The 27,000-nt window shown below is 51.9% G+C and overlaps 2 protein-coding genes across 5 annotated transcripts; one reads left to right on the top strand and one right to left on the bottom strand.

Annotated features, from left to right (window-relative positions):
* Positions 1-1,855: 1,855 nt before the first annotated feature.
* Positions 1,856-19,214, bottom strand: GOLGA2 (golgin A2). 4 transcript variants are annotated; one of them, XM_045563304.1, is made up of 27 exons: positions 19,069-19,214; positions 17,469-17,594; positions 16,448-16,528; positions 12,834-13,115; positions 12,509-12,552; positions 12,328-12,391; positions 11,849-11,908; positions 11,588-11,668; positions 9,958-9,996; positions 9,633-9,695; positions 9,451-9,544; positions 9,251-9,357; positions 7,952-8,010; positions 7,487-7,628; positions 6,927-7,016; positions 6,713-6,820; positions 6,416-6,503; positions 5,717-6,054; positions 5,371-5,484; positions 4,288-4,533; positions 4,127-4,202; positions 3,731-3,990; positions 3,331-3,513; positions 3,142-3,244; positions 2,951-3,057; positions 2,726-2,879; positions 1,856-2,639 (listed from the first exon to the last, which is right to left on the bottom strand). In XM_045563304.1, the coding sequence occupies exons 1-27, from the start codon at positions 19,159-19,161 to the stop codon at positions 2,428-2,430; spliced, it is 3,414 nt and encodes a 1,137-aa protein (XP_045419260.1). In that variant the 5' UTR covers positions 19,162-19,214; the 3' UTR covers positions 1,856-2,427. The 4 variants fall into 4 exon arrangements, with proteins under 4 accessions (XP_045419260.1, XP_045419262.1, XP_045419261.1 ...); XM_045563306.1 differs by lacking the exon at positions 12,834-13,115 and having other exon boundaries at positions 19,069-19,213; XM_045563305.1 differs by lacking the exon at positions 16,448-16,528 and having other exon boundaries at positions 19,069-19,213.
* A 184-nt stretch (positions 19,215-19,398) lies between these two features.
* SWI5 (SWI5 homologous recombination repair protein) lies at positions 19,399-25,238 on the top strand. Its single transcript, XM_045563308.1, has 5 exons — positions 19,399-19,584; positions 19,910-19,958; positions 21,636-21,757; positions 22,480-22,574; positions 24,916-25,238. The coding sequence occupies exons 1-5, from the start codon at positions 19,490-19,492 to the stop codon at positions 24,978-24,980; spliced, it is 426 nt and encodes a 141-aa protein (XP_045419264.1). The 5' UTR covers positions 19,399-19,489; the 3' UTR covers positions 24,981-25,238.
* Positions 25,239-27,000: the final 1,762 nt, after the last annotated feature.

Here is a 27,000-nt window from a genome sequence, read left to right as displayed (position 1 = left end):
TGGGGCCGGTGCCCTGGAGGGAAGGAAACAGGAGGAACAGGCCACCGACCCACACAGGCCAGGGGGATGGAGGGATGGGATGGAAGATGCCTGGGCTGGAAGTCGGCACCCAGTGTTCCCTCCCGTTCCTAGATCAGGCTCCTCAGCTTCTTGGCCATCGGAGCAGGGCTGCTCCCCATACCCACTGTGGCAGTCCCCTGGAGTCCCCCAGGCTTCACCAAGCAGTGCCCAGGTGACAGGTCCCCAACAACCCCCTTGGACATGCGCAGACACTCCGGGGCTCTGAACAGTTAGAAGCCTGCCCTCTGCTGCCTACTCAGTGGCACAGACCCCAGGACCCAGAAACAGCAAAAGGAATACACAAGGTCCAGCAGTATAGCTAAAACCATTTATTCAGAAATAAAAAGCAAGATAAACAGGAGCCGCGTCACCAGAGTGCCACAACCACCTCCCTGCACCCTTCCTCTGTATTATGATATCAATAAATAAGTTTCCCATCCCCAAATAATTATTTGAACCTCCTCCCTGTTTTTTTTAAAAGATTATCTTGGATTCAGGCCTATTCCCCATTTGCCAGCTCCAAACTCTGGTATGATACAGGGGGTGGCCTTACCCCCGAATATACAAAATATTACACATACAATATATACAGGCGGGTGTCCTGGCTGGGCCAAGTTAGCCCCAGTGGGGCAAAGCTGGAGAGGGTGCTGGCGCTGTCCTCTGAGTGAGAGGACGAAGGACTCCTTGGGGAGGCGGGTGGTGAGGAGGCCACCATGGAGCCCTTGCTTGTCCCCAGAGGTAGCCTCCTTTTTTGTTTTTTCCCCTTTTTTTTCCTTTGTTTTTTGAGGCAGCCTCCTTAAAAAAAACAAATTTATGAGCCTCTGACTTTTTATTTTTCTAGAACAAAATAATCCCCCCCCCAGTTTTTTTTTTTTAAAGGTCATCTTAGTTTTAGATGTCATCTCCATTTGCCAGCTTTTCCAAACTCTGGTATGATACCGGGCCCTACCCCCGAATATACAAAATATTACACATACAATATATACAGGCGGGTGTCCCGGCCGGGCCAAGTTCGCCCAGCTGATCAAAACTGGAGGGTGCTGCCCCTGTCCTCTGAGAGACGGGATGGATGTCCCTGAGGATAGGACTGCTCTGGGGCAGGGAATGGGGGGTAACAGAGGGGGAGGGTGTCCCCAGAGGCAGCCTCCTTAAAAAAAATAGATTTATGAGCCTCTGGCCCCATCTAAAAAGGAAAATAATTTTTTTTTTATATACCTAAGAATGGAAATAATCTAGTTGTTTAAAATCCCACTAAGAAGATATATAACACAGATTTTGTCCAGGTAAGAATGGAAATTTTAAGAATGGAAATTTTTTGTCTAGGTAAGAATGGAAATTTTTATCAACCTAAGAAGGGAAATAATCCAATTTTTCATATTCCGCTATGGAGGAAAATAATACGGTTTTATTCTAAAGCCAGCTAAGAAGCGAAATGATTTATTTTCTATGTTGGTTTTTTGTTTCAATTTTTCTCTAATTTTGTTCTCCTCCAGTCTCCAAAGTTGTTTTAATGCCTCTAAGAAATGAAATAATCCAATTTTTTTTGTTTTTGGAGACAGTCTTGCTCTGTTGCCCAGGCTAGAGTGCCGTGGCATCAGCCTAGCTCACAGCAACCTCAAACTCCTGGGCTCAAGCAATCCTCCCGCCTCAGCCTCCTGAGTAGCTGGGACTACAGGCATGCACCACCATGCCTGGCTAATTTTTTCTATATATTTTTAGTTGTTTGGCTAATCTCTTTCTATTTATAGTAGAGACGGGGTCTCCCTCTTGCTCAGGCTGGTCTCGAACTCCTGACTTTGAGAGATCCTCCCACCTCGGCCTCCCAGAGTGCTAGGATTACAGGCATGAGCCACCATGCCCAGCCTCCAATTTTTGATATGTAACTATGAAGAGAAATATTTTGTTTTTCAAATCAGCTAAGAAAGGAAATAATTTTTTTCTGTTTTTGTTCTTTTTCCTATTTTTTGTTTCTTCTAATTTTTCTGTCTCCTCCGGCCCAAAATGTGTGTTTTTCCTTCTAAGAAGGGATGTATCTAAATTATTTAATCCATCTGTGAAGAGAAATAATCTATGTATAAATCCAGCTATGAAGGGAAAAAACTTTTCTATTTCTGCTTTTTGCAATTTTTCCCCTCCTTCCAGCCCCCCAAATTTGTTTTTATCTTTCTAAGAAGGGAAATAATTTAGAATTTTTTTTAAATACTGCTAAGATGGTCACTTGAAAATAATCCAAAAATTAGGACTTAGTCCTGGTCCAGGTGGGAGGGGTCTTATCTTGGGAATCTAAGGAGCAAGGCTGACTGGGAGTGGCAGGGGTGGGACGGGGGCAGCACCACTTCTCCAAGCCTTGCTGACACTGTAAGATTTTTAGGCGATCCAGACCTTGAATTGGTTCTTTTCCTTATTCCGGTAGAATAAGGGCAGGCAGGGGTTGACACCCAAGCCCGTCTTGTCGTCAGGGCGCTGCATTTCATGAAGCAGCTCCATGATCTGCTGAGCAGTATGGTTCTCAGGACCAGACCCCCTCCTGGTTACTTCTTGTATGGGCTCCTTGTTGGCAAGGCTCACCTCGTAAAAATCTTTGGGGAAAGAAGGGCAGGGTGCTGAGCCACCTGCAGCCCTTCTCTCCTGCTCCTGTCCCACCCTGCCCATGGGCTCTACCTACCGGCCTGCTGGTGAGCTCCAAGCTCCTGGAGGGCTGAGGGCCCTGGAGTGAGCTCCTCCGTAGCGCTGTGGGTGTCCGGCAGGACTCTGCCGTGCTCCTTGTTGTGCTCGTTCAGCAGCTGCATCACCAGCCCTTGCAGCTCCAGCATCTTCGCCTGGAAGACAAGGTGCTCAGCGCCCACACCCCAGCCCTGCCCGTGCCCACAGCAATGTTCTGGGGCCCTACCTTCATGTCCTCCTTTTCCCTCGCCATCTGCCGAACGTACTCCTCGTTCTGACGCTGCTGCTGCTTTAGTGCCGCTCTCTGATATTGGTACAGTGTGACGTACTCCCCTGCAAAAGGACAGGGTTCAGACTCCGGGGCTCCCCTGACCCTACGGAGAGCTCGCCCGGCCATGCCCTGGTCTCCTGGCTCACCAATGGTTTCCGTCTCTCCAGCCAGCTGGACACAACGGTGTTCCAGCTCATCCACTTGTTCTGCCAGATCCACCTTCTCCTGCATGAGTGCTATAAACCGGTTCTGGCACCAAAATAATGGGGTCAGGTCTGGGCAGCAACCTGCCTGCCCCCTCCCTTCTTGGCTTAAGTCAGGAGAGACTCACTCACCTGAAGCTTCTCCATGTCCACCTGTAGGGCCCGGTAGGTTTCCCCAGACACGACGTCGCCCCCAATTCCAGGGGCCGGGGCTGCCTGGAGAGCCAAGCAGTGCACCTTCTGTTCCCTCAGCTGCCTACACAGCTGGGGCTGCTCCTCCTGAGCACTGGCCAGAGCTGAGTTGAAAAATGTCACCTGCAGGCAAAAGTGAGTGTGCTCATGGGGGCACACAAAGGACTTACAGATGAAAGGAAGCAGAGAGGAACCCTCCCAACTCGGGGCCTCGGGGGATACGCCTGTTGTTCACAAGTGGATGGTGTCTGATCCCTGCCTTCCAAGGAAGGGGGGTGTCAAGAGAAATCAGAGGACAGGAAAGGTGGCATAGAGAAGGGGCGAGAAGAGTTATGTTCACCATGGCTTCTCGGCTCTCTAGGTCTTCCGGGATGCTCAGCTTGGGCCTAGCAGCCTCATCCGTTCCCTCCTCCTTCTCTGCTCCCTCCTCCTTGTCAGGTATCTGCTCCTTGCCAGGTGTGTCCTCCTTGTCAGCTATCTGCTCCTTGCAAGGTGTGTCCTCCTGATCAGGTATCTCCTCCTTGCCAGGTGTGACTTCCACTCCCTCCTCCTGGTCAGGTCCCTCCTCCTTCTCTGCTCCTTCCTTGTCCAATCCATCTCCTGGGGGCAGCCAGAGGAATCCTCAGACAACCCAACAAGGGAGGCAGAATGGACCACCTCCCTCACTGTGTACCTGGGCCAGCCGCTCCCCCCAGAATCACCAGCTGCTCTAGAGGTCCCCCTCCCCCTCACTTACCCTTCCCAGGGTCAGCCATTAGGCTCAGCTGGGCCTGGAGCTGCTGGTTCTGTTGGCTGGCGGCTTCCAGACGCTCCTAAGGGGCCAGGAAAGAGGATAAGAAGGCACAGAGGCTGCCAGGTCCTCCCACTTGGGGGCCCAGCCCTCAGTAACTCCCTCACCTGGGTCTCCTGCAACTCCTGGCGGGCCCTCTCGGCCACCACTGCGCCCTGAACTTTCTCCTGCTGCAGCTGATCCACGGCCTGGGTCTGCTGCAGGAGCTCCCTGTGCACAGTCTCCTTTTCCGAAATCAGCTGCTGGTAGGCAGCCACGTGCTGCTGGTAGGCCGCCGCGTACTGCTGCACGTAGAGCAGGTACTGGTCCCGCTCCTGCTGCAGACTCTTCGCCTCGTCACTCTTCAGTTCCACCTGCGGGAAGACCCTGGATGTGAGGGCAGGTGGTGGCCGGCATCCAGACTCTGAGCCCATCAACGGGGTAGTGGGGCGGGCAGGGTGGGACTCTGCCGCCTGCACAGGCCCCTGACCCCTGGCTCCAGGCCTGTCTCTCTTGTATAGAGCCCCAATGACTCTTCACCCACCCCACATCCCATAATTTTCTTCCCACCATTTAAACTTTAGGCCACAGATGGGAGGAAAAGCAAAGGGAGCCAACCAGCAAGCATCTGTTAAATGCACACTAAATGCCTGACACTTTATGTGCATTATTTCATTTAATCCTCAACACCTCTCTGAGAAAAGTGCTAACTTCTTTTTCTTTTGTTTGCTTGGTTTTGTTTTTTTTTTATTTTTGTTTTTGAGACACAGCCTCACTCTGTCACCCTGGGTAGAGTGCAGTGGTATGTATCATCATAGCTCACTGCAACCCCAAACTCCTGGGCTCAAGCGATCCTCCTGCCTCAGCCTCCCAAAATGCTGGGATTACAGGGGTGAGCCACCATGCCCAGCTAGATGTAAAGTATTTGAATATCTGCCAGCAGAGCTGAGACTGGAATCCAGTCTGAATCCAAAGAGCCGCCCATCAGACCATCTTCCCCTAGGGGTTAGGGGCGCTCAGTGCCTCTAGCTGAGACGATTATGTCCAGACCTGGGAGAAGCCCAGGGCTGCCCATCTCTCAAAGTCAGAGGGCAGGAAGCAACAGTCACAGGACTGCTCTGTAGGCTTCTGGGGTCCCCTGTCCCCCAGGCTGGCACTACCTTTGTCCTGGCCCAGCACCTCCCCCCCTTCTCAGATGGAGCAATGGTTACCGTTTCCTTCAGCTCTCCCAGCTTCTCCTGTAGCTGGCCCAGCTTCTTAGCCAGCTCCATCTTCACATGCTGCTCTGACTGTAGTGCACTAGTAATTTCCATTTTGTCATTGCTCTAGACAGAGAGAAGTTAATCTGTAGCTGGAGACCCCAGGACTTGATGTCCACCTCCCAAGGTGCAAGGATGGGTGGTGACAGGTTGAAAACCCATCCCCCCACCACCATATACTGGAGTGAGGCTCTGGTACCATTTCACATAAGGTCTACCCTGCCCAATTTTACAGGTGGGGAAACAAAGACCCAGAGGGCAAATGAGGAGGGCAGGCTAGCCAAGTGGGGCCACGCACCAGCTTGATAAAGCCGTCTTGCAGCTCGGCCAGCTGCTTCTTGAGCTCAAGGTTCTGGGACACCGCACAACTGATGGTGGCACGGTCGTTCTGCATAGTCTCCAGGATCTTCTTGCGCTCCTCTGCCTGGTCCCCCCAGATTTCGGCCTGCTGCTCCAGCACCCGCAGCCGCTGCCACTGCTCCAGGTTCTGCTGACTCAGACTCTCATTTTCTTGTAACTGGGCATGCAGCTGTCCTTTCAGGCTTTCCAGCTGCTTTTGCAGCTGCTCAGCTTCTGCCTGGAGCTGCTGCTCAGTCTGGGAGGGCCCTGCTGGGGGCTCTGGGGGTCGGGGTTCAGCTGAGAAAGGAAGCGTATGATAAAGCCCTCTGGATTCTCAAAAAACTCTCTTTTTGGTCCACAGCTCCTCTCCCCAAACCTTGGCTCCCTGGCTAGTAATTTCTTACACTCATATCATGGTCAATCTTTCAAGCCATTATTGTGCTCAAGATGACTGTGGATGGGTGACAATGGGCATTCCCTCCTCTGCCAATGTGGCCACTGAGGCTCAGAGAGATTACAAGACTTGCTACCTCCTGGCACAGACCTCTTTCCCACTGCCACAAAGCTCTGGCATCTTCCCACCTCCCGGGGGCATTCTAAGCTACCCCCACAGGCCTCCGACACAGTCATCCTCCCAGGTGCCCCAGTCCCCGCTTACCTATCTGGCACTTCAGTTCAGCCAAACTGCTCTCTAGCTCCCGCACCTGAGTCACACTGTGCTCCTTTTCCTCCTTCAATATTCGAATCTGCCCAGAGACAGGGGAAAAGAGCCACAGGGAGAGATGCTGGTAGATGGACAGGACACCATCTTGCTCTCTGTCCCCACCTCCACAAACCCGAAACTAATGGCCACCTCTGCCTGCACGCCCCAGCAAGCCATAGGATTCCCATTTTACAGGTGCCCAGAAAGATCAAGTGACTGATCTCAGGTTGGGATTGCAGGGTCAGACCTCACCTTTTCTGACATTTCCTGCATTTTCTTCTGCCACATGGCAGTATCTCCTTTCAGAATCTCTAAATAATGGTCTCTGTCAATCTGTAATCGTTTCATCTTCTCCGTAAGCTGCAAGAATGGGCTCAGAAGTTAGGAGGGGCTGTCCCTTATTGCTACCTGCTCCTGGCCACCCGTGGTCATCCTCCTTCCACACACCCGCCTCCCAAAGCCTCACCTCGGCCACGCTTTTCTCCAGCTTCTCCCGATCCTCCAAGATCTGCTGTAATTGCAGGCTGCCAGTATGGGCTTCAGTCGGGCTAGCGTACTGGATGGGGAAAAATGAGGAGGTTAGATCAGGCAGCCCAGGCTGCTCCACAAAATGCTCCCCAGAAAGCTGGAGCCGGGCTCGAGGTACAGCTCAGGGTCAGTAAAGGTTTCTGCCCTCTATTATTATGACCATGTAATAACAAAAGTGTTGGCTTAGCTCCCTGGAAGAAGTGAACAGACTCACAGACTAGCCATATAGATATAATCTATAGAACAATACTTTTCAACCACGACACTTTAAAAAAAAATTTTAAAAAGCCCCTGAGATTCTGATTCCAGAGGTCTAGAGCGGACCCCCGTTTGTGGATTTTTAGCAATCTCTGGAGGATTCTATGGTAGGACCAGAACAAGGATCCAAATTCTCCAGCTCTTGACTAGAAGCCACCCCCCACCCCTGCACTGGTCCCTAGAGACTAGGGCCCTGGCTAGATGGGGCTTGGATCACTCCTCGGGGCTACAGCCTCTCACCTGCAGCAGCAGGAGCTCAGAAAAGTCCAGCTTCTTCTGCATTTCATCGAACTGACGCTTCAGGACCTCCTTCTCAGACACTAGGAAGCGAAGCTTCTCTTCCAGCTCTGAGTTCGTCTGCTTTAGGTCCTCATTATTTTTGCTGTGGCCAGAGGCAGTGGAGAAAGGAATGAACAAAGAACAGAAAGGACTGTTTTGGTGATCAACCCACCACCCTCGCCACATAACCACAGAACTGCGACACTGGAAGGGACCCCAGGAACCAAGAGTCACAAGTGGCAGGCTACAGAGAGGACCTGAGGCTATATCATGAGCCAGTGGCACAGCTGGGACTAGCGTGTGGCCCTGCCCACGTCCAAACCTGTAGAACCACCTACCATGCTCACCTGTATCCCTCCCCCCTCGCACCACATCACCCACACTACGGGCCCCCAGACCCCCCAGCCCCACCTTTCCCCATCCTACTTGTTCTTGTATAAGTCCATCTTGAGAGCATCTCGCTCTTTGGTTAACTCCTTGTTATCCTGCAAATACAGAAAGGTTAAATCAGGATTTGTCAGGTAGAAGATGCAGCTGGCACACTAATAACAGCAGCTACAGTAACTATTTCACAGTAACACTTCCTCACCCTGAATCACACCACATATTTTCAAGGCATTTCCAAGCCTGTGGTATCATTTGTTTCTAACAGACTGAAGAAGGGTGGAAGAGCAGGGAAAGAGATTGAGTTTGGGGCCAGCTATCAGAGGCCCAGAGGCATCAGATGATCCCGCTGCTGCTACTAGTGTCATCACCACCAACGTCCGGCCCTCTATCAAGAGCTTCTCCAGGCACTTGCTACCCACCTCGTTTAGTCCTCACAACCACCATGTGAGACTGTTACCATGATTATCTCCGTTTTGTGAAGGAAAAACAGAGTATTAGAAATTAAGTGCTCACCTAAGGTCACTTAGAGCTGGGATTTGAACACCCAGGTCTATCTGATTCTCTAAGCCCATTTTTTTCTGCTGGGGTTGGGGTGCACATATGAAGGGGGAATTAATCTTTTTGTTCACTTTTTGAATGGATGATACTTTCATAGTCCAAAACTTAGAAGGTACAGAAATGAAATGTCTCCCAGCCATCTGTTCCTCTCCCAGTGTTTTATGAATCCTTTTGAATACATTTTATATGTATTATGCATAGTAAACACACACACACACACACACACACACACACACACACACATAAGCGCATCCCCTCTCTCTATACAAATGGTAAAAACTAAAGATATTCTTCTGTGTCTTCATAGCCCACATACCATACACCCTCCCCTAGCACAGTGGCCAAAGCCACTGCCAGGCAAGGGCAGGGCGGGCACTCGCTCTCTGGGCTCTGCATTCAGTGCTCACTCCCACAGCACTCCCCCAGCTCAGGCATGGCAGCCAACTAATCCCCAAGCAATTGCTTTTTTTTTTTTTTTTTTTAATTTTTCCCCTTTATTTTTTTTAGAGATGAGGTCTTGCTATGTTGCCCAGGCTGCCCTCAAACTCCAGGCCTCACGCAATGCTCCCACCTTGGCCTTCCAGTAGCTGGGACTACAGGTGTGCACTGCTGCACACCCCAAGCTGCTTCTGACAACCACACAACAAAAGCAGCAAAAAATGGCCTGAGCTGCATTCTGGGCAGCAGGACACTCCATCCTGCAGAAGGGACCTTCAGGCTTACTCCCCCGTCTGGGAAGCTGGCCTGCCAGCCAGTGGCCAAGCACATGGCTGGGCTCACCTTGTCCATCTGCTTCTGTTTCGTGGAGACGGCAGACAGAGTCCGCTCCAAATCTCCTACACGCTGCCGGGAAGAGCGCAGGCAGCTGGCAAGATCCTCGGACTCGCCTGGAATGAGAGAGTCGAGATGGAGCCCAAAGGCCTCCCCTGAAGGCCCGCCAAGGCGCCAGGCTGAAGGCTGAAGGGTGCCCAGATTCCCACCTTCTTTCTGCCTGATTGCCTGTTGAGTGTGGACGAGTGCTGAATAGAGATCAGACTTCTCAGATACTAGGATCCCTATGGTCTGAATGTGAACCTTTGGGAGAAAAGCCAAACAAGTGCTGAAAGAGAGGGAAAGAAATGTTCTCTAGAGGACATGAGGGGATACCATCCCATCCACTCACCTGCAGTTGTTCCCGTAGGGCTCCCTGTTCCTTCATCGACTTTTGCTGATATTCTTTTTTCTCCTATAGAAAGAAGGAAGAAAGATCTCTTACTTGGGGGTGGCAGAGATAGAATAGCAAAGGATGTGCCCCCAGAATGGCACCAATGCCCCAGGGCAGACCCACCCATGAGACCAGATTATCAGGAACCCTGCAGGGAATGCAGGTAGGGCCCCAGGGCTGAGCCTTCTCCAGGCCAGGAGTGGGCAAGACAAGCCTGGGGCCTTTACATCTGGGTCCTTCCCCAAACCCATCAGCCATGTCATAAGCAAAGAAATCACATTACTTTTTCCAGCTGGTCCATAAGTTCTTGATTCTGCTGTTGCTGTAGAGAGAGTCAAAGGAAGGTGACTGAAGTGGTCCCCTTGACTCTATTCCCCAGACCAAGGGGTGGGCAGGGGCCAGGAATGGATTTTTTTTTTTTTTTTTTTTTTTTGAGACAGAGTCTCGCTTTGTTGCCTAGGCTAGAGTGAGCGCCGTGGCATCAGCCTAGCTCACAGCAACCTCAAACTCCTGGGCTCAAGCAATCCTACTGCCTCAGCCTCCCGGGTAGCTGGGACTATAGGCATGCGCCACCATGCCTGGCTTATATTTTACTTGGCCAGATAATTTCTTTCTATTTTTAGTAGAGACGAGGTCTCACTCTTGCTCAGGCTGGTCTCGAACTCCTGACCTCGAGCGATCCACCCGCCTCGGCCTCCCAGAGTGCTAGGATTACAGGCGTGAGCCACCGCGCCTGGCCCAGGAATGGATTTTAAAGGCAAAGTTCTCGACCCTATGGGACATGAACTGACAAAACTCCCCTCAAGCTCCCAAGATCAGAGAATTTGTGTCTTTGCTGGTTTTTGCTCACAGCTATAAAACTGAAAGCCTGAATCTGAATTCTCTTTAAAGGACAGTAACATAAAACTCTAGAAATGGACTTTGAGAAAAGAAACACTTCCCTTCTGCCAGCTTATGATTTAGAAGGGTGCTTTCACTCAACAAATATTTACTGAGCACACACTACAGGCCAGGTACTGCTCTTAATAACAGGGATACAGAGGCCGGGCGTGGTGGCTCACGCCTGTAATCCTAGCACTCTGGGAGGCCAAGGCAGGAGGATCGCTCGAGGTCAGGAGTTCAAGACCAGCCTGAGCAAGAGTGAGACCCCATCTCTACTAAAAATAGAAAGAAATTAGCTGGAAAACTAAAAATATATATAGAAGAAAATTAGCCGGGCATGGTGGTGCATGCCTATAGTCCCAGCTACTCGGGAGGCTGAGGCAGTAGGATCGCTTGAGCCCGGGAGTTTGAGGTTGCTGTGAGCGAGGCTGACGCCACGGCACGCTAGTCTGGGCAACAGAGCCAGACTCTGTCTCAAAAGAAAAAAAAAAAAAAAAAACCGAGAAAAACAAAAACAAACAAAAAAAACAGGGATATAGGAATGCAAAGGACAGATGAGATCCTTCCGCCCTGTCATTTACATTCTAGTTGGCCTTGAAATCTGATGCTCAGAGCTACAAGAGACCTTCGATATCCTCTAACTCTACCTCCTCAGGAAACTCAAGCGCAGGGAGGAGAGGTCGCTTGTCCAAAATCAAAGACAGAGCAAATCAGGGACGAGCCAGGGCGGGAACACAGGGCTGATGACACCCAGCCAAGCTCCCACTTCCACAAGAGCCAACCACCCCAGGGCAAGTGTGGTGAGGACAAGCAGGGCTGTCTGGAGAAGAGAGAGTAGGCAAAGAGGGCAGCGACAGAAAGAGCCATGTGGCATGCTCTGTGCTCGGGGTCCCTCCAGTTGAAGCCTAGGCCCCCCAGCACCCACTCTCCCTTGGCACCAGGGCCCCCCAGCCTCTTTCTTCAGAGCCCCAAGGGGAAATTGGAGCTCAGCATGGGCAGCGTGGCATCAGGGAACCCCACTGGACTCTTACCAATTCCTCTACTTTGCTACTGAGTTGTTTGTTTGTTAGATAGCTGGAGTCCAGGGCTACCGTTAGCTCGTGGTACCGGTTCTGAGGCACATGCAGAGAGGAGGAGTTGGAGGAGGGTTGGGGGGAGAGGTAGAGAGAGCAATCATTAGGGTTGGGGGTCTGTGGGCTGTCTCAGCTGGCAGAGGGGCACCCAGCCCCCACTGTGGGAGGAGGTCAGGGGTGGCCTGCAGGGTCACTGGGCCACAGTTCAGGGCCACTTACCTCCATTTCCTTCAGGTTAATGGACGATGAAAGGCCTGCTCCATTAGCGTAGGATGTAGACTAAAAGAGATGAGGGTTCACTCAGAGACGCTCTGTCCCCTCATAGCTAAGCCCTCTGATTTCCCTTCTTCCCCAAAAACTGGCAAAATTTTCTTTTCTGCCTAACTGGGACCCCTCCTCCCGTCATCCCTCTGTGCCAACTTCTCAGCATTCCTATCTCCCCACCGTCCCTCCCTCCTGAGCAGCTCTCAGCCTGTGCTCCCCCAGGAGGACAGACATGTAACTGGCCCTGTGGTTCCAACTCCTTCTCCTGCACAGCTCCAACGGGGAAGGCCCAGAGAAGAGGCGACTTGCTCAGCGTTCCCCAGCAATTCGGCTGGTCCCATGATCATCTCTCTCTCATGAACCCCTGCCTCCATTTCCTCCTATCATATTTCCTTCCCCCTCTCCCCCTTTCTGGGCCCTAATTTCTGGGGTACCTCAGACACAAGACTATTGATATGCTGAGAAAGTTGTCGCAGGCTCTCAGTCGATGAGAAAGTCCTAGGGATGGAGACAGGAGTCAGGGGTGCAGGTGGCTCAATGGGAAAGAGGGTCATGGGCAGTAGCCTGCCCTGACTCCCTCGCCTAGGGACTGCCGCCCCGACAGGAGACACTCACTCGATTTTGTCCACAAGATCAGAGACATCATTAGCATCATGGTCCTGTTTAGGAAGAAACATTATGAAGTGGTCATTCAATTTCCAGTAAGACTCAGCCAGGGGTGGGGTAGGCCAAGCTCATTCCGACAATCTTCATCTCCCCAAACCTCCAGACAAAGCCTGGTCTTAGCTTCCCCCATCCCAGTCCCTAGGAAGGGCACTTGGCTCTAGAACCAAGTTCCCTGCGAAAGGAGAAGAGAAGCCATGGCGAGTCTAGTCCTTAGGGAAGGAGAGTGAGACAAGCACACAGGAAGGCAGTGGACAAAGGGGGAAGAGGCACAAACCTCAAGTAATTCCACGCTAGTGAGACTAGCATCAGGGGAAGAGACACGGCCAGGTGACAGGGTGTCATCAGAGGAAGGGGCACTGTCAGTTGACAGGCTGTCATCAGTGGAATGACCACCATGTGACAGGGTGTTATCACCGGAAGGGACACCGCCAGTTGACAGGCTGTCATCAGTGGAATGACCACTAAGTGACACGGTGTCATCACGGGAAGGGACACTGCCAGGTGACTCGGTATCATCAGCAGATGGTGGCGCAGGGGAAGCGCAGTCTTTGGGCGCCTGTCACAGAACAGAGCAGGGGTTAGGGAGCCATGCAGGAGAGAAGGCACCTTGGTGCCATGGACACAAGGGAGCAGAGCAGGCAGGACAGGTGTTGCTGCAGTCAGAGTGACAGTGACACACGCTGGGAGCCCCTTGGGGGTGTGGACACAGCCTGCCCAGGCCTCGGACCAGTTGGCAGCATTTCCGGCAGCCAGAGCGCAAAGCAGGGGCTGCACGACCTCCTCCACTGACACACGAGGACCTTGTTGTCCCTAGAGCTCGAAAAGACAGCACCAGGCTCTGACCTGGAGCAGCCACGGCAGGCAAAGGACGGTGTGCCAAAGTCAGGAGGAAGAACAGTGCCTTTTTTCCAGAAAGCCACTTGGTGCGGCAGTATGACCCTAACCTGGGTGCCTACTGTGCAGAGAAGTGTGGTGAGTGGTCGTTGTGGTCAGTGGAGCTGTCTGCCTGCCTCTCTCTCTCTTTCTCTCTCGTTCTCTTCCTGGCCTCCATTACCCTTACCTTGCCCCAACCATGGGCTGTATTTCTGATTCAGGCCTTATAGGAAAAAGTTGCCCAACTAGAAGCCTCTCCCTGCCCCCTGGAGATAAAGAGAGTAAACCATAGTCTCGTGGCCACTACCCCCACCTCACCTCTGAGCTCCAGAAACACCTACCCAACCAAGAGAGCACCTGAGAAACCAGTGCCCAGATGTTTGCCCTATGACTCTCAGCAACCTGGAGGTCATGAGGCCTCTTTCCTGGGAATAGCAGTTAGGGGATAATCCTCACATTTAGGACTTGAGCCATGGAAAAGCCCACCCTGCCCCCAGCTGGCCCCACTTGTTTGACTGCAGCCTCATCCACCCTGTCTCCAGGCTCAGGTCTAACTCTCCGCCGCAGTCCCCTGGCTCTAGAGATCTCGTGTCCAACAGGCCAGACAGGCAGAGAATGGAAGAGCAGCCTGACAGGAGAAGACTGCGGGACAGCCAAGGCCTGGTCAGGGGAGCCAGGTCTGGGGAGGAAGTGGCTGCACCTCTCTCCAGGGAAAGGGCTTGCCTGCTCTCTCGACACGTCGGCCTTGGCCTCTGAAAACCCAAAGCTACTTCCCTCCTTAGAGCAAGTGCTGCAGAGGCTGGGGGACCTGAGAATGAGCCAGGTTGTCTCTGTATCTCTGCAAGTAGACTGTGACCATGGCCCTAGCGTTGCCTTGACAATGTCCACAGCTGAATCTAACAGGTAAGAGCAGGGACTGAGCAGTGGGCCAGGTATGAGACTTCAGGGGACCCTAGCAGGCTCTGGGTCCCTCTTGGCATCTTGGGTTCCCACTGACCTCTAGGATTAGACACAGGAACACCCAGAGGTGGGAAAAAAGGATTTTTCTGAGGACTTTTCAATACATATACCATGATTATTTTGTGAGTAACCAAGTTATTTCATAATTTTAAGTCTTGCAACTAAGAATAGTTTTAAAAAAATGCCTACTCTGCTCAAAATGTCCCATCCCATTAAAAATGCTTTTCTCTCTCCACTATTCCCTGTTTCTGGAAATGTTATCAGCTCTACTGAGGATGCTGCAACCACAGCCCTGCACTCCTGCAATACAAAAGTTACTTGAAAAACAGTTATTGATATAGAGAGTTTAAACACAGTAAAAGGAAAGATAGGGATATGGGCCTTCATTTCCAGAGAAGAGGGACCTGGGTTGGGCACAGAATTTTAGAGCATCACAACAGACTAATAATTTTCTCATGAAGAAACTAAGGCCCCAGATCCCTTAACCGCTGAGACCACTGGCAGAGCAAAAGCCACATACATGGTCCCAGGACTCCTCCAGGCCTGTGCTTCCCTCTCCATGCCACTCAATGTCTCCTCTGAGCCAACAACATGAGTCACAGCACCTGGGCAGAGCTGACTGACTGTGGGAAACAGCTGTGATGACTGAAAAACTCTCTACTGGGCCCTGTCCCAGTGTCTCCCCGTGCCCACCTCCCACAGGACCTGGCTCTATGTCAAGCCCTGCTCCTCTGGCTTGGCAGAGGCCCCCAGGCAAGTCAGGTGTGGAGGAAGTGCCAACATCACACTCTGAGGTCACCTCCTAGCCCTGTGTACCACGATGCCCTGCCCCCACTCAGCTCCCTACGTCCCTGAGAGACGCTCATAACGCTGGCCGTGACCTCACTGCTCCCTCTGCCTCCCCCACTCTCCATACAGATGAATCTTACCCACCTTTAACCTTCAAACTGGCCTCAAATGTCACCTCCTCCAGCCTCAAGTCCATTTGGAACCAACCTTCCCACAGTTGAGAATGTGGAACGTTCCTACATTCTCCCTTGCTGTTTCTAAGGACTCATCCTCCCTCAGCGTGCAATCCTACCTCCTCATCTATTTTCCCCACTGTTTAGCAAGGTGCCTTTGCTACCAAGAGCCCAGTGCATATGGCTAAGTGTCTATTGGATTTTCAAAAGCAATTAGGGGCAGAATGTCCTGGTCACTCATCTGTTTGCTTAACCTCACATCCTTTACAGTTAGTTCCTCTGAAAAAATAACTTCAATTCTCACAACTATAATGCAAACTCTTTCTTGCAACTGTATGTTCCCTACTCTCAAACCAAAATGAATCAACTCAAAAAATCCCGGCCGGGCGCGGTGGCTCATGCCTGTAATCCTAGCCCTCTGGGAGGCCGAGGCGGGTGGATCGCTTGAGGTCAGGAGTTCGAGACCAGCCTGAGTGAGACCTCATCTCTACTAAAAAATTGTCTGGCCAACTAAAAATATATATAGAAAAAATGAGCCGGGCATGGTGGTGCATGCCTGTAGTCCCAGCTACTCGGGAGGCTGAGGCAGGAGGATCGCTTAAGCCCAGGAGTTTGAGGTTGCTGTGAGCTAGGCTGATGCCACGGCACTCACTCTAGCCCAGGCAACAGAGCGAGACTCTGTCTCAAAAAAAAAAAAAAAAAAAAATCCCAAACTTCTATGTGGTCTGCTGGTTTTTGGAGAGATGCCCAGAGGGCCAGACCTAAAGGTTTGCTGTTTTTTTAAAAAATCTCTCCTAGTCTGATAGTACCATTTAAAACCCCAAATCCCATTCATCTGCTCCAAAAGTGATTCCCAAATTACCTTTAACCTTCAAGGTATGTCTCACCTTTACAAGATGATAAATGAATGCTACAGGGGAAGTGAAAAAACCCAATCAGTGAGGCAGGGGAAGAAGCAGACAGACAGGCCAAGGGATTAATGCCAGCAACATAGAGTAAGCCAGAAGCAAAGTATCCCCCCAGTCAGGGAAGCCTCAGGGGCATGCACAGCCGGGAGAGAGCAAGCCGGAGAGGGGTCTCGGCATTGCCTCACCTTCCACTTGTCCAATGGGGGGAGCGCTACCCCATTGGAACGGTTAAGGTTGGACACCAGCACCTTCAGAATGTCCTGAATCTATAGGAGATGAAAAGGGAAAAAAAAGGGCAGGGGAGAAAGAAGTGGCTTAGAGACAGGCAAGAAAGTCAGGCATGGAAGAAGAGGTGGGCTCAGGGAAATGAAATGCTGAAGGAGGGAGGAGATCAATATTGTGGCCTGCACCATCCTTCCAAAGGGCTACCTGCTGCTTTGCCAGAGGCAGAAAGAAATAGATGGAAAAGTCTCCAAGTGACGCAGCTCTTAGTACGCTCACCAGGCCCTTTCTTCAGGCCCAGGGTGCGGAGGAAATCTGGCAGGGCTCCAGACCCTTACCTCCATTTTAAAACCAGCCTTCCCCGTGAGGTTTCACTTGAACAAAGGGGGCTACAGCTAAAAAGGAAGTTTGAAAGACACTGATCGAGTCCAACAACATCAACTTATAGAGGAGGAAACTCAGGCCCAGGGGACGAAGTGATTTTTCTGAAGTTACTCAGCAAGAAGGTAGCAAAAATGGTCTCAAAATTCAGACCTTCTCCTAATCCTAGTGCCTGGGGCTCTCTGTAGCACACCCTGCTGCAGAGACAGGGAGAGTGAGATGGCAAGTGGCTGTTCTCACTGGCCTCACTTCCCCTTGAGGCTGGGGGTGAGAAAAATCAAATAGCAGCTACCAATTTATTGAATGTCTACTGTACACCAGGCCCTGAACTAGGAATTAATATAAAAACAACAACAAAAAAAAACCTCATTTAAACTTCTATAAGTGTAAATAAAACATTACCCCTGTTTTACAGGTGTGAAAAGAGAGGCCCAAAGAGACCAAACAATTTGCCCTAAATCATACCCCTAGCAGAGGGAGAGGGAGGATTCAAATACAGAATTCTCACCCAGTACCTGACACTTTTTCCACAATCTTAACCAGTACTCCTTACTTCCTTCCCTTAAGCTCCTGTCCCCAGGGGCCTGGCCAGCCAAGACTCACATCCTCAGGCGGGCAGCAACCATCATCAGCAGCAGTTGTTTCAGAGCTACTACCATTTTTAACTTTTTTCTTTTTCTTCTTTATATAAGATGATGGGAGGTTGCGCTTCAGTTGATACTCCGCCAACTGCGGGAAGGAAAAGCAGTAATACTTGTGAGCACCATGAGCCCATACAGTCACATTGTGCTTTACAGTTATTTATTTATTTATTTTTTACTTTACAGTTTTTACAAAAGACTCTAATTGTGTACACCATCTGATTTAATGCCACCCACAACCGTACAAGGTGTTGTGGTGATCATTTGATGACTGAAATGGACTGATAACATGGCTTTTAAAAACAGGCAATAATGGAATTTAAATTCAGTCTTCTGACTCCAAGCTCCGGGGTTTTGCCATGAATCTGCAGCAGCCAGGCGGCAAAACTAAAGGCAGAGGTAGAAAGCAAGCATTCAGTAGGCAGGAAGTGTGCATTGTGTGGCTTGGAATCAGACGGTGGGGCCCTTTCTTACGTCTGTAAGGGCTGCACACCAGTACTTCCCCAACTTTTCAATGTATCCTAATGCAGAGCATGGTGAAAGCACACCCCTAGTGAATCTAGGACAAGCCAAGCAGCATTTCAGAGAGAAGAGTATTATAATTTTACAAATCTATGCAACACCATCCCTAAGTACATTAGTGTTTTTTCTCTCTCAAGAAAATCAGGCAAAACTGATGCTTCAGCTAGATACCCCGTGTTAATCCCATGGCGCTCAGAGAACCCCAGGTTGAGAAGGGGACGTGGGGAACATCAAGGCTGTGAAGTTCAGTTTCCCAGGATCTGTTCTACAGAAGGTAAGTAGATCTCATGCCAGAGAGCACTGAGTGAACGTGAGGGAGAGAACTCAGGAAAAAATTTTAAAGTCTCTCTGGAAAGTGGAAACCTGGAAGAAAACCAAACCAAACCGGCTCTCCCATTGCCACCCAGAGATACTGTCAACGTTTTGAGCTTGTTGGTGACGTGTAGGCTTTTCATACTGCCAACGTCTAAGTTAAGGGGGTAAGAGAGCCGGAAACCTCTCAGTCCTAAATTCTGTAGTCTTTAGTCCCCTTCCACTTGGAAATTTGTGCTACAGAGAAACCAGAAAGGGAGTGAAAACACTTAGGGGGGTACTGGGTCGTAAGATCAAAGGCCAGGCTCTCCACAGTAATGACAGTTCCGAGGGGGGTTGGGACGTAACTACATTCCACTCCTCCCTACCTACGCCCCGTCTCTGCTCCGCGGTGGGGGAGGGGAGCGCAGGGCCGAGACCCAGGTCCTTGGAGACTGGAGCCCACAGGGCCCAGGGAGGGCGGGTTCGGGGCAGCAGGAGGCGAGGGCTGAGTCCAGAGCGGGGAGCCCCGGGAGCCCCCAGCCCAAAGTCACCCTGGCGCAATTGGCGAGGGCGGGGGCTGGGCTGCTGAAGGGGCGGGTCTGTCTGAGAAGACTTTGATGAGGGGAGTCAAGGGGCGCTGTGGGGATAGCCCTGCGTGTCTCAGGAGCGGCACAGACTGTGGCCATAGTCCTGCCACGGGAGGGAGCCTCGGGCTGGGTCGGGAACCGCGACCCGGCGCGTTTTACCTTTTTCCTGGCCCTGGCCAATTTTTGCTGTCGGGTTTCTTCCGACATCCCGTGGGGGGGAGGGTAAATATGGGATCTACCGGAACGCATCATGAGATCCCGACAACCACTGCGAAACTATTTCCGCTCGCTACGGCGCAGAAGTGCAACTGAGCCAGAACAGGCGGTACCAGAGCAATACTAGGGAAACACATGTGGGCGTGGCCCAAATGCTCCCAGCCCATTGGTCAATAAGGAAAGGGGCGTGGCCAGGCAGCCGCTGGGGCCCGGAGATGCAGTGGCGTCTCAACGTCAGCAGTGTACGTGCGCAGTTGCTGTCCCCGCCCATTCCGGGGAGGGGCGGGGCTGGCTCTTGCTGGGTGCGCGCGCAGCTTTCAGTACGACCGTTCATGGCCTCCTTCAAAGAATTCTGGTTTACCTGATGGACCCGAGAGGCTGCTCTCCCGCCCCCGCCCTGGACCCTCCCGCTCCACTGAACCCCCCGACCCGGGCGCCTCGGACCCCAGGGCTCAGGAGGTGGGCGAGGAACGGACAGCAGGGGGAAAGTGCATCATTTCACAGTCCCTTTCATGACTTTTCACAGCCCCGCCCCGGCTTTCTTGTCCCAGAAATCACCTCCAGAGACCTCCGTTCAGTCCTCCAGACGCTCCCTCTCTCAGAACCCCCCCTTCCTCAAGCGTCCCTTCCCTGATCCTGGGAGTGTATCTGCCCCACTCCCAGGTTGGTCCAGCCCCGGGCACTCCTATTTCCCAGCTGCTCTTCCTCCGGCACCCCGCAGTACCCCTTTCCTCTGAGAGCAGACTCTCGTCCAACCAGCCTTTCCCCTCGGATTCCTCTCCAGGACTGAACCCGGACTTAACCGAAGTTACCGCGGGACTTTCCGATCCCCTGTGAGTACGTCTGTGCCCCTCCCCCACCCTCCATCGTGTAAATCACTGCCGCTCCCAGCGCTCCTCTCCATCCCAACAGCAGACCTACGGTGCTGAGAACCTCCAGGGCATTTCTCTATCCCTCCCCTTCCTTTTCTCCTGCTCTCCAACCTTCAAAGAAGTGCTGTCCTGGCCTGACCAGGGCCAACCCTCCTGCTCCCCGTCCCCACGCCTGTCTCCTCCTGCCTCCTCAGGTGCCTTTCCCTGCACCAGCCATCTCTCCTGCTCACTGGTTTCTCCCCTCAGCTAGCCCTGCCTTTAAACCCACAGGTCCCCTATCGGGAAAACGCTTGGCCTTTACACTGGCCACTCCTTTTAGCTGCCAGTAGTCTCTCTTCTTCTCTGGCAAACCACCCCAAAAACTCAGCCTCCTTCTCTCATCCCCAGATGGGGTTTCCTCTCCCACCACTCTCAAGTTAGATCCGGAAAGACTTGGTATGTGTTTGTTCATCGATTAAGCAACTGCCAGGATGCAGGCGTGTGCCAGATAGCACCTGCCCTCCAGGAACTACAGGCTGGAGGATAAACAGGCAAAAAAAATTCCAGGACAGAAGGAGCATGGTTTTGTGAGGGGGAGAGGGGAAGCTCAGATTTAGGCATGCTAGGAGGGCCCCCCAGAGGTGGTGAGGTCAGAGCGAGACTCTGTCTCCAAAAAAAAGAGATAGTGAGCGATTGAGGCATTACCATTTTAGACAGGGTACTCAGGGAAGACCTTTCTAATGAGGTGACGTGTGAGTAGAGCTTTAAATGGAGATATCTGGAGGAAGAACATAATTGTTGGGTATTTCTCTTTGGGGCTAAGCCACACATTTCATGGAGGCAGAAGGCCAGGCTTGGTGTGTCATTCACTGCTGTGCCCCTGGAGCCTTTGCCAGTGCCTGGCAGATGGTGCTCACTCACTATTTGTTAAGTGACTGGTTACAAACCACTATCCTAAAAACAGGAACAATGTCTCCATTGTATCACATGTAGACAGTTCATCCAACATACCTTTCCTGCAGATTAGCTGTGTACTAGGCACTGGCCTTTGCAGCTTTTAGAGGCAGAAAGGGCAAAGATGAATTATAGCCCTAGGGAAGGATTTTGTTATCCAATGAGATTATAAACTCAGTGATATCACAGATTTGAGAAGGGAACCCAAAAAGGGGACCCGGAGCAGATTCTCTGGGGTCAGACTGGGGGCCAGGGCAAGCCCTTTAGTTAGGATTGGGTTTGGCTGGCAGTGAAAGAAAACCCCTAAATAACAGTGCCTTAAACAGTCCTCAGGGACCCAGGTCTCTATCTTGTTCCCCCACGACCTCAATGTGGAGCTTCTGCCTTGTCATCCAAGATAGCTGTCAGCCCCGCCACTGCATCCACATTCTGGCCAGCGGGAAGGAGGAAGGCCCAGGGAAAGGAAGACTTCTCCCTGGAAAGACAGTTCTACATGTTGCATGCACCATTTGTGATTAAGTGCCACTTGCCAGAACGTAGTGATAGGGCCACTTCTACTTCCAAGGGAAGCTAGGAAATGAACTCTCATTCTGGAGGTGGGGGTGGGTACTACGAAGCAGAAGTGGGGAGTGGCCGTTGGGGGACAACACGTGGGCTCTGAATTACTTACTTGCCAGTCCAGCTGATGACTTTTCTGCCACTCAGCGACCATCTCCCAAGTCTGGCCAGACTGATGGGACTGGCGAGGAGTCTCTGCACTTTGACATTCAGAAACTGAGGGAGAAGAATGACATGCTGGACAAGGAGATCTCCCAGTTAATATCTGAGTAAGCCTCACGGTTCCTCAGCGTGGTTAAGATAACTTGTTAGTGTCCAATGACTGACACCCAGTCACACTAGCCTAGCATAAAAGCAGAACAGTGTCTTTGGGTTCAGTTGTCTCAGCAGCCTCTCTGGGTAGGAGGTGGTCAGACTGGGCGGGCTGGGAGCTGGGAACTGGAAAGCTGCTGGGAATGGAGGCTGCCATTCTCCCAGGCTCCCCCAGGGCTGCATTCTCTGTTTCTGCTTCCATCTGCGCAGTGTCCATTCTCTCTGCACGTGGGGTTTTCCGTGTGTAGGAGAAGCTGGCTCTCCCACAACTCTTAGAGTTACCTCTTGCTCCAGCCACAGGGCAGAGAATGAGCAGCCTTGGAATGTGCATTTCACACTTGAGGGACTTTGCCTGACTGTTTGGATCACATGCCCATCTGTGAGTCCCTTGGCTGTGGCCAGGGTCACATAAAACCAATGTGGCTATGGACCCACCCCCACCCCTGTCCCAGGGGACAGGGCACATTTGCCAGGAGTGAGAGCTGGGCAGATCCCCTGCCCTGCTTAAGCTTCATGAGGGCATGGTCTGTCTTGTCATCACTATATCCCCAGTGCCTGGCACTGAGTAGGCCCTTAGTGAACATTTATTAAACACATGCCCCATTATTGTCTGAACATTGGGTCCTCGTCGCTTTCTTAACAGTGCTGTCTCTCCCTCTCTCCCCACCACTCGCTACAGAGGCTACCGTGTGGATGAACTGGAGGACCACATCGCACAGCTCCATGAGTACAATGACATCAAGGACATAGGGCAGATGCTGCTGGGCAAGCTAGGTGAGCAGCAGGACTCCAGAGGAGCAAGCAGGGTTCAGGGGGCGTCCCTTCCCCTAGGGGTGCTAGATTTTGTTCCTTTGCCAGCTTCCCCCCCACCCCCATTCTCAGCTGCCCCACTCCTGGAATGCCCTAGCCCCCCTTCTCACCAGCCTTTGGTCTCCTTAGCCACCCAGCAAAGCAGCTGTACAGCTCTTACCTGAGTTCCTGGGTTTTTTCCTTAAGTACAGAGCCTGCTTTGGAGCTGCAGGCAGGTTAGAGCAGGGCTCACCCACCTGCTAGACTAAAAGGACTCAGGGTCCCAGTCTTCCAGGGCCTACTCAAAGTGATAGAGATACCATCCGTGCCTCAGGTGGCTGATGTGCAAAAGAAGCACCAAGTACAAGGGCAACCTATTGTGGTTTAAATGGGTATTTTGCTCCTCCTTGAACAAAATCTTGCTATCCATAGGGCTTTAGCCAAGGCGCAGACACCTGTGTGTCTGGGCTGGCTAGGATAGCCCACCTTGGAGATAAAGAAATGTGCAGATGGCCTTGTACAAACCCTACAGTCCCAGCCCAGCTCAGGTGCTGGACACCCTGTGTGACAGTGTTCAGAGCTGGGGCTGTCTGTCCAGTTGCTGCCTGAGTTTTGGCACTTGTTGCAGAAATCAGCGTCCAGGATTCCACAGCAGGGAGGGCTTCTCTGGGTTTCATTGCAGAATGGGCCCCAGAGGAGGGGAAGGAGAAAACAGGAGGAGGGAATATGGGTGGATGAAGACAGGAGGGTGATCAAGGCCCAAGAAGAAAGGAAGGTGAGGGGAGTGCAGCCCAGTGGTTAAGAGCATAAGCTCTTGTTAGATACAACCACCTTGAGACCTGAGACTTCAGGTATATGACCTGGAGCAGGGGCCTGTCCTTTGTTTATTCAGTGGATATTTATTGAGCACCTGCTCTGTGCCAGGCCCTCTACAGGGTGCTGGGAGTACTTTGGTCAGCCAGGCACTTGAAGATCTCTGTTCTCACATGGCTTATGTTTTAGTTTTGGGGTTTGGGGAATGGTTAGTAAGTAAATGGACACAGAAAATTAATTAGAAACTGTGTTAAGTGCCATGAAAGAGATAAAGGGCAGCGGTTAGGCCGGGCGCAGTGGCTCACGCCTGTAATCCTAGCACTCTGGGAGGCCGAGGCGGGTGGATCGCTCGAGGTCAGGAGTTCGAGACCAGCCTCAGCAAGAGCAAGACCCCATCTCTACTAAAAATACAAAGAAATTATCTGGCCAACTAAAATATATATATATAGAAAAAATTAGCCGGGCATGGTGGCACATGCCTGTAGTCCCAGCTACTCGGGAGGCTGAGGCAGTAGGATCGCTTAAGCCCAGGAGTTTGAGGTTGCTGTGAGCTAGGCTGACGCCACGGCACTCACTCTAGCCTGGGCAACAAAGTGAGACTCTGTCTCAAAAAAAAAAACAAAAAGGGCAGCGGTTGAGGGATACTGAGACATAAACAGGGTGTGGGTGGGGGGAGGTAAGGTGGTCAGGGGAGACCTCTGAGGAGAACCCTTACCAGGGGAGAAAAGGACATGTCTTTGCAGGAGAACAGAAGAGGAACAACATCACAGGGACTGCAGACAGGCAAGGGCTGGCACGTGGGCTATGCTAAGTCGGGTTTTCAGCAGGCATGGATTATGCCATCAATTTATATTTTCAGGGCTGGGCAAGGTGGCTCACACCTGTCATTCTAGCACTTTGGGAGGCTGAGGTGGGAGGATCACTTGAGGCCAGGAGTTGGCCAGTCTGGGCAATAGTGAGACCTCTGTCTCTACAAAAACTAACAAAATTAGTTAGTTGGTGTGGTGGCTGTGCCTGTAGTCCCAGCTACTCAGGAGGCTGAGGCAGGAGGATGGCTTGAGCCCAGGAGTTTGAGGCTGCAGTGAGCTATGGTGATGACACTGCACTCTAGCCCAGGGCAACAGAGCAAGACCCTGTCTCAAAAACAAAATTTACATTTTAAGCAGATGACTCTAGCTGCTCTGTGTGGAGAATAGATTCAAGGGGAGCTCTGTTTCATTCCTCTGCAAGATGGGGTGAGGGCTTAAGGAATCTTCATAGACCAAGTGTTGAATACAGTGCTCCGCACATGGAGGAGCCCAGGTGTGGGCTGTTAGCATGGGGTGGCCAAGCAGGGCCCCCAGGGAGCCGCCTGGAAGAAGTAGCAGGGAGGTTACCTTGGCCAATGAGGTGAGGTGCAGTTGTGGGCACTGGCTTGAAGCCAGAGATATTGGTCCTTGGTGGGTCAGGGCAGTGACTCTGCCCCAGGGCTTTGGCATACTCCCTCTGGACATTCATCCTGCCTTCCTTTCAGCTGTGATTCGAGGTGTCACCACCAAAGAGTTGTATCCAGAATTTGGTCTGGACATGAATGACTGAGCAGAGGTTCACAGCCCCTTGTCCGTGGCCCAGAGGGGCAGGTGGGTATGGACATGAGAAGCCATGAGAGCCCAACCAGCACACCTACAGGGTTTCTAGCAAGAAAATGCCAGAAGCTCTTTTTCAGAGAGCCCAACCTCCCGCCTAGAGAAGAAGGGAGGAGGGGTGTTCCCAGCTCCAAGATTCCTGAAACGTCCCAGCAAGACCTGTGCAGGGGTATCTGTATCCTGTTTGTCAATAAACATGTCTGTATACTGATTCTGTCTTCTCTGATCGCCCCAGTCACAGCCGGGAGAAAGCCTGCCTGGGATTAAAACAGGCTTACATGTGCCAGGCACTGTGCTAAGTACTTTACGTCCATCATGTCTGATGCTTAACACCATCGTACAAGGAATCAGTTTTACTGTCCCCGTCTTACAGATGAAGACATTGATGCTCAGAGAGGCAAAGTGTCTTGCCCAAGGTCTCACAGGGCAGTAAGTGGCTGATCAGGGATTTGAGCCCAAGGCTGGCTCTGAAGCTTGTGCTTTGCATACTGCCTTTGTGGGTCAAGGAGAAGCAGGTATGAGCTGAGAGTGAGCAATGGTGACATTGGGAAGAATTCCTCCCTTGGAAGTCAGTGTGTGGAACAAGGGTTCCAGCGTCCAGTTATAATTCTCTGCCAAGCAAGGGTGAGCTGTCACCCTTTCTTCATTGTGTGTTGCCATCGTGGATAATCCCCACAGCAGAAAAGCAGCCAAGCAGTCCAGAATGGCAGCGTTGCACACCGGCCGGCTTGGCGCTCTCAGGCCACCAGCCGCCCTCTGGCCCCGTCCCTGCTGGGTGTCTCATGAGATTTCGGGTGGGATGACAGTGCTTAGGGACGGCCTGTTGGAAGGCAAAGGAAATATAGTTTCTAAAAACCAGCCATGCGAGTTGGGCCTGGGTTTGAGTCCCAGCTCTGCTCCCTTCTGAGTTGTATGACCACCGGCAGCTGACTTGGCCTCTGTGAAGGGCCAACAATAGCAGCACTGTGTTCACCAGGGCAGTTGGCAACCAGCCGCCTCAACAAACAGCCACCAAGTCTCCGTGGCTGAACACAATGGAGGTCTATTTGTCTCACGTCTGTTGAGGGTCTGGTAGCCCTGCTTGGTTTTGTAGCTACACGGCCAGAACATGTGGCCACCAGAGTCATCACAGCAGGGGAAGAGAGAGAAACACATCAACTCCAAACGGACTCCCCCAAATCTGGCAGACATCACTTCTGCTACAACTAGCCATGTGGCCCAAACTGCCCCTGAGGGAGGCTGGGAAATGAGAGTGAGCAGGTGAATATTTGATGGGGAGCAACTGTCCCAGCCACAAGGACCCCTCTCCAAAGGGAGAGCAACTGCGTAGGACTCAGCTCCTAGGACTTGGCTGGACAGCAGCCTGTTCCCCCAGTGACCCGCGCCCATGCTCTGGCTCCCTGCCAGACCTCAGACACTATCTGCCCTTCTAGATTCACCTCAAAAGACCCCAGGACACTGGCCCCAAGCAGCAGGCATTCTCATTTCTAGGCTTTCCTTACCATTTCTTATACTTTATACTTTCACATCATAATGTCAAAATCCTTTCACAACCACCTTATGAGGTAGGTTCCATTATTGTTCCCATTTTGCATATGAGGAAACTGAGGTTCAGAGAGGGGAAGCAGCCTGTCAAAAGTCACACAGTGAATCAGTGGCCAGGCTGGGATCAGAGCCCAGGTCTGCCTGGCTCCTGACCTAGATTCACACCATGAGGCTTTGCACCAGACTCTTACCACACTGGATGCCCTGAGTACGAGACTGTCATTTTCATGTCCCACCTGTGCCTCACACATGCTCAGGATTTGCTTAATTGAATGTGGCTCCAGCTCTGTTTCCTTAGGTCTTTAGTGGGAGCTAGCAAGCTAACTGGAGATGGAACCAGGCCTCTGAGGGGCTCTGGGATTCATGCTTCTTAGGTCCCACCCCGCTGCCACCTCGCCTGAGCCAGTGAGTGCCTCTCTTGGACCACA

The sequence above is a fragment of the Lemur catta genome, chromosome 10, assembly GCF_020740605.2.
Source record: "Lemur catta isolate mLemCat1 chromosome 10, mLemCat1.pri, whole genome shotgun sequence".
NCBI lineage: Eukaryota > Metazoa > Chordata > Mammalia > Primates > Lemuridae > Lemur > Lemur catta.
The sequence above is the reverse complement of the archived record's forward strand: the minus strand, read 5'-3'. Positions and strand labels throughout refer to the sequence as shown.

Excerpts from the sequence above, each read along its gene's own strand:
- SWI5 (XM_045563308.1), top strand. The coding sequence starts at position 19,490 with ATGGACCCGAGAGGCTGCTCTCCCGCCCCCGCCCTGGACCCTCCCGCT. Across the intron at positions 19,959-21,635 it reads GCGGGACTTTCCGATCCCCT|CGACCATCTCCCAAGTCTGG; the intron begins GTGAGTACGTCT and ends TCTGCCACTCAG. Across the intron at positions 22,575-24,915 it reads GATGCTGCTGGGCAAGCTAG|CTGTGATTCGAGGTGTCACC; the intron begins GTGAGCAGCAGG and ends CCTTCCTTTCAG.
- GOLGA2 (XM_045563304.1), bottom strand. The coding sequence starts at position 19,161 with ATGATGCGTTCCGGTAGATCCCATATTTACCCTCCCCCCCACGGGATG. Across the intron at positions 13,116-16,447 it reads CCCCATTGGACAAGTGGAAG|GCGCCCAAAGACTGCGCTTC; the intron begins GTGAGGCAATGC and ends GTTCTGTGACAG. Across the intron at positions 3,514-3,730 it reads TAGAGAGCCGAGAAGCCATG|GTGACATTTTTCAACTCAGC; the intron begins GTGAACATAACT and ends TTTTGCCTGCAG.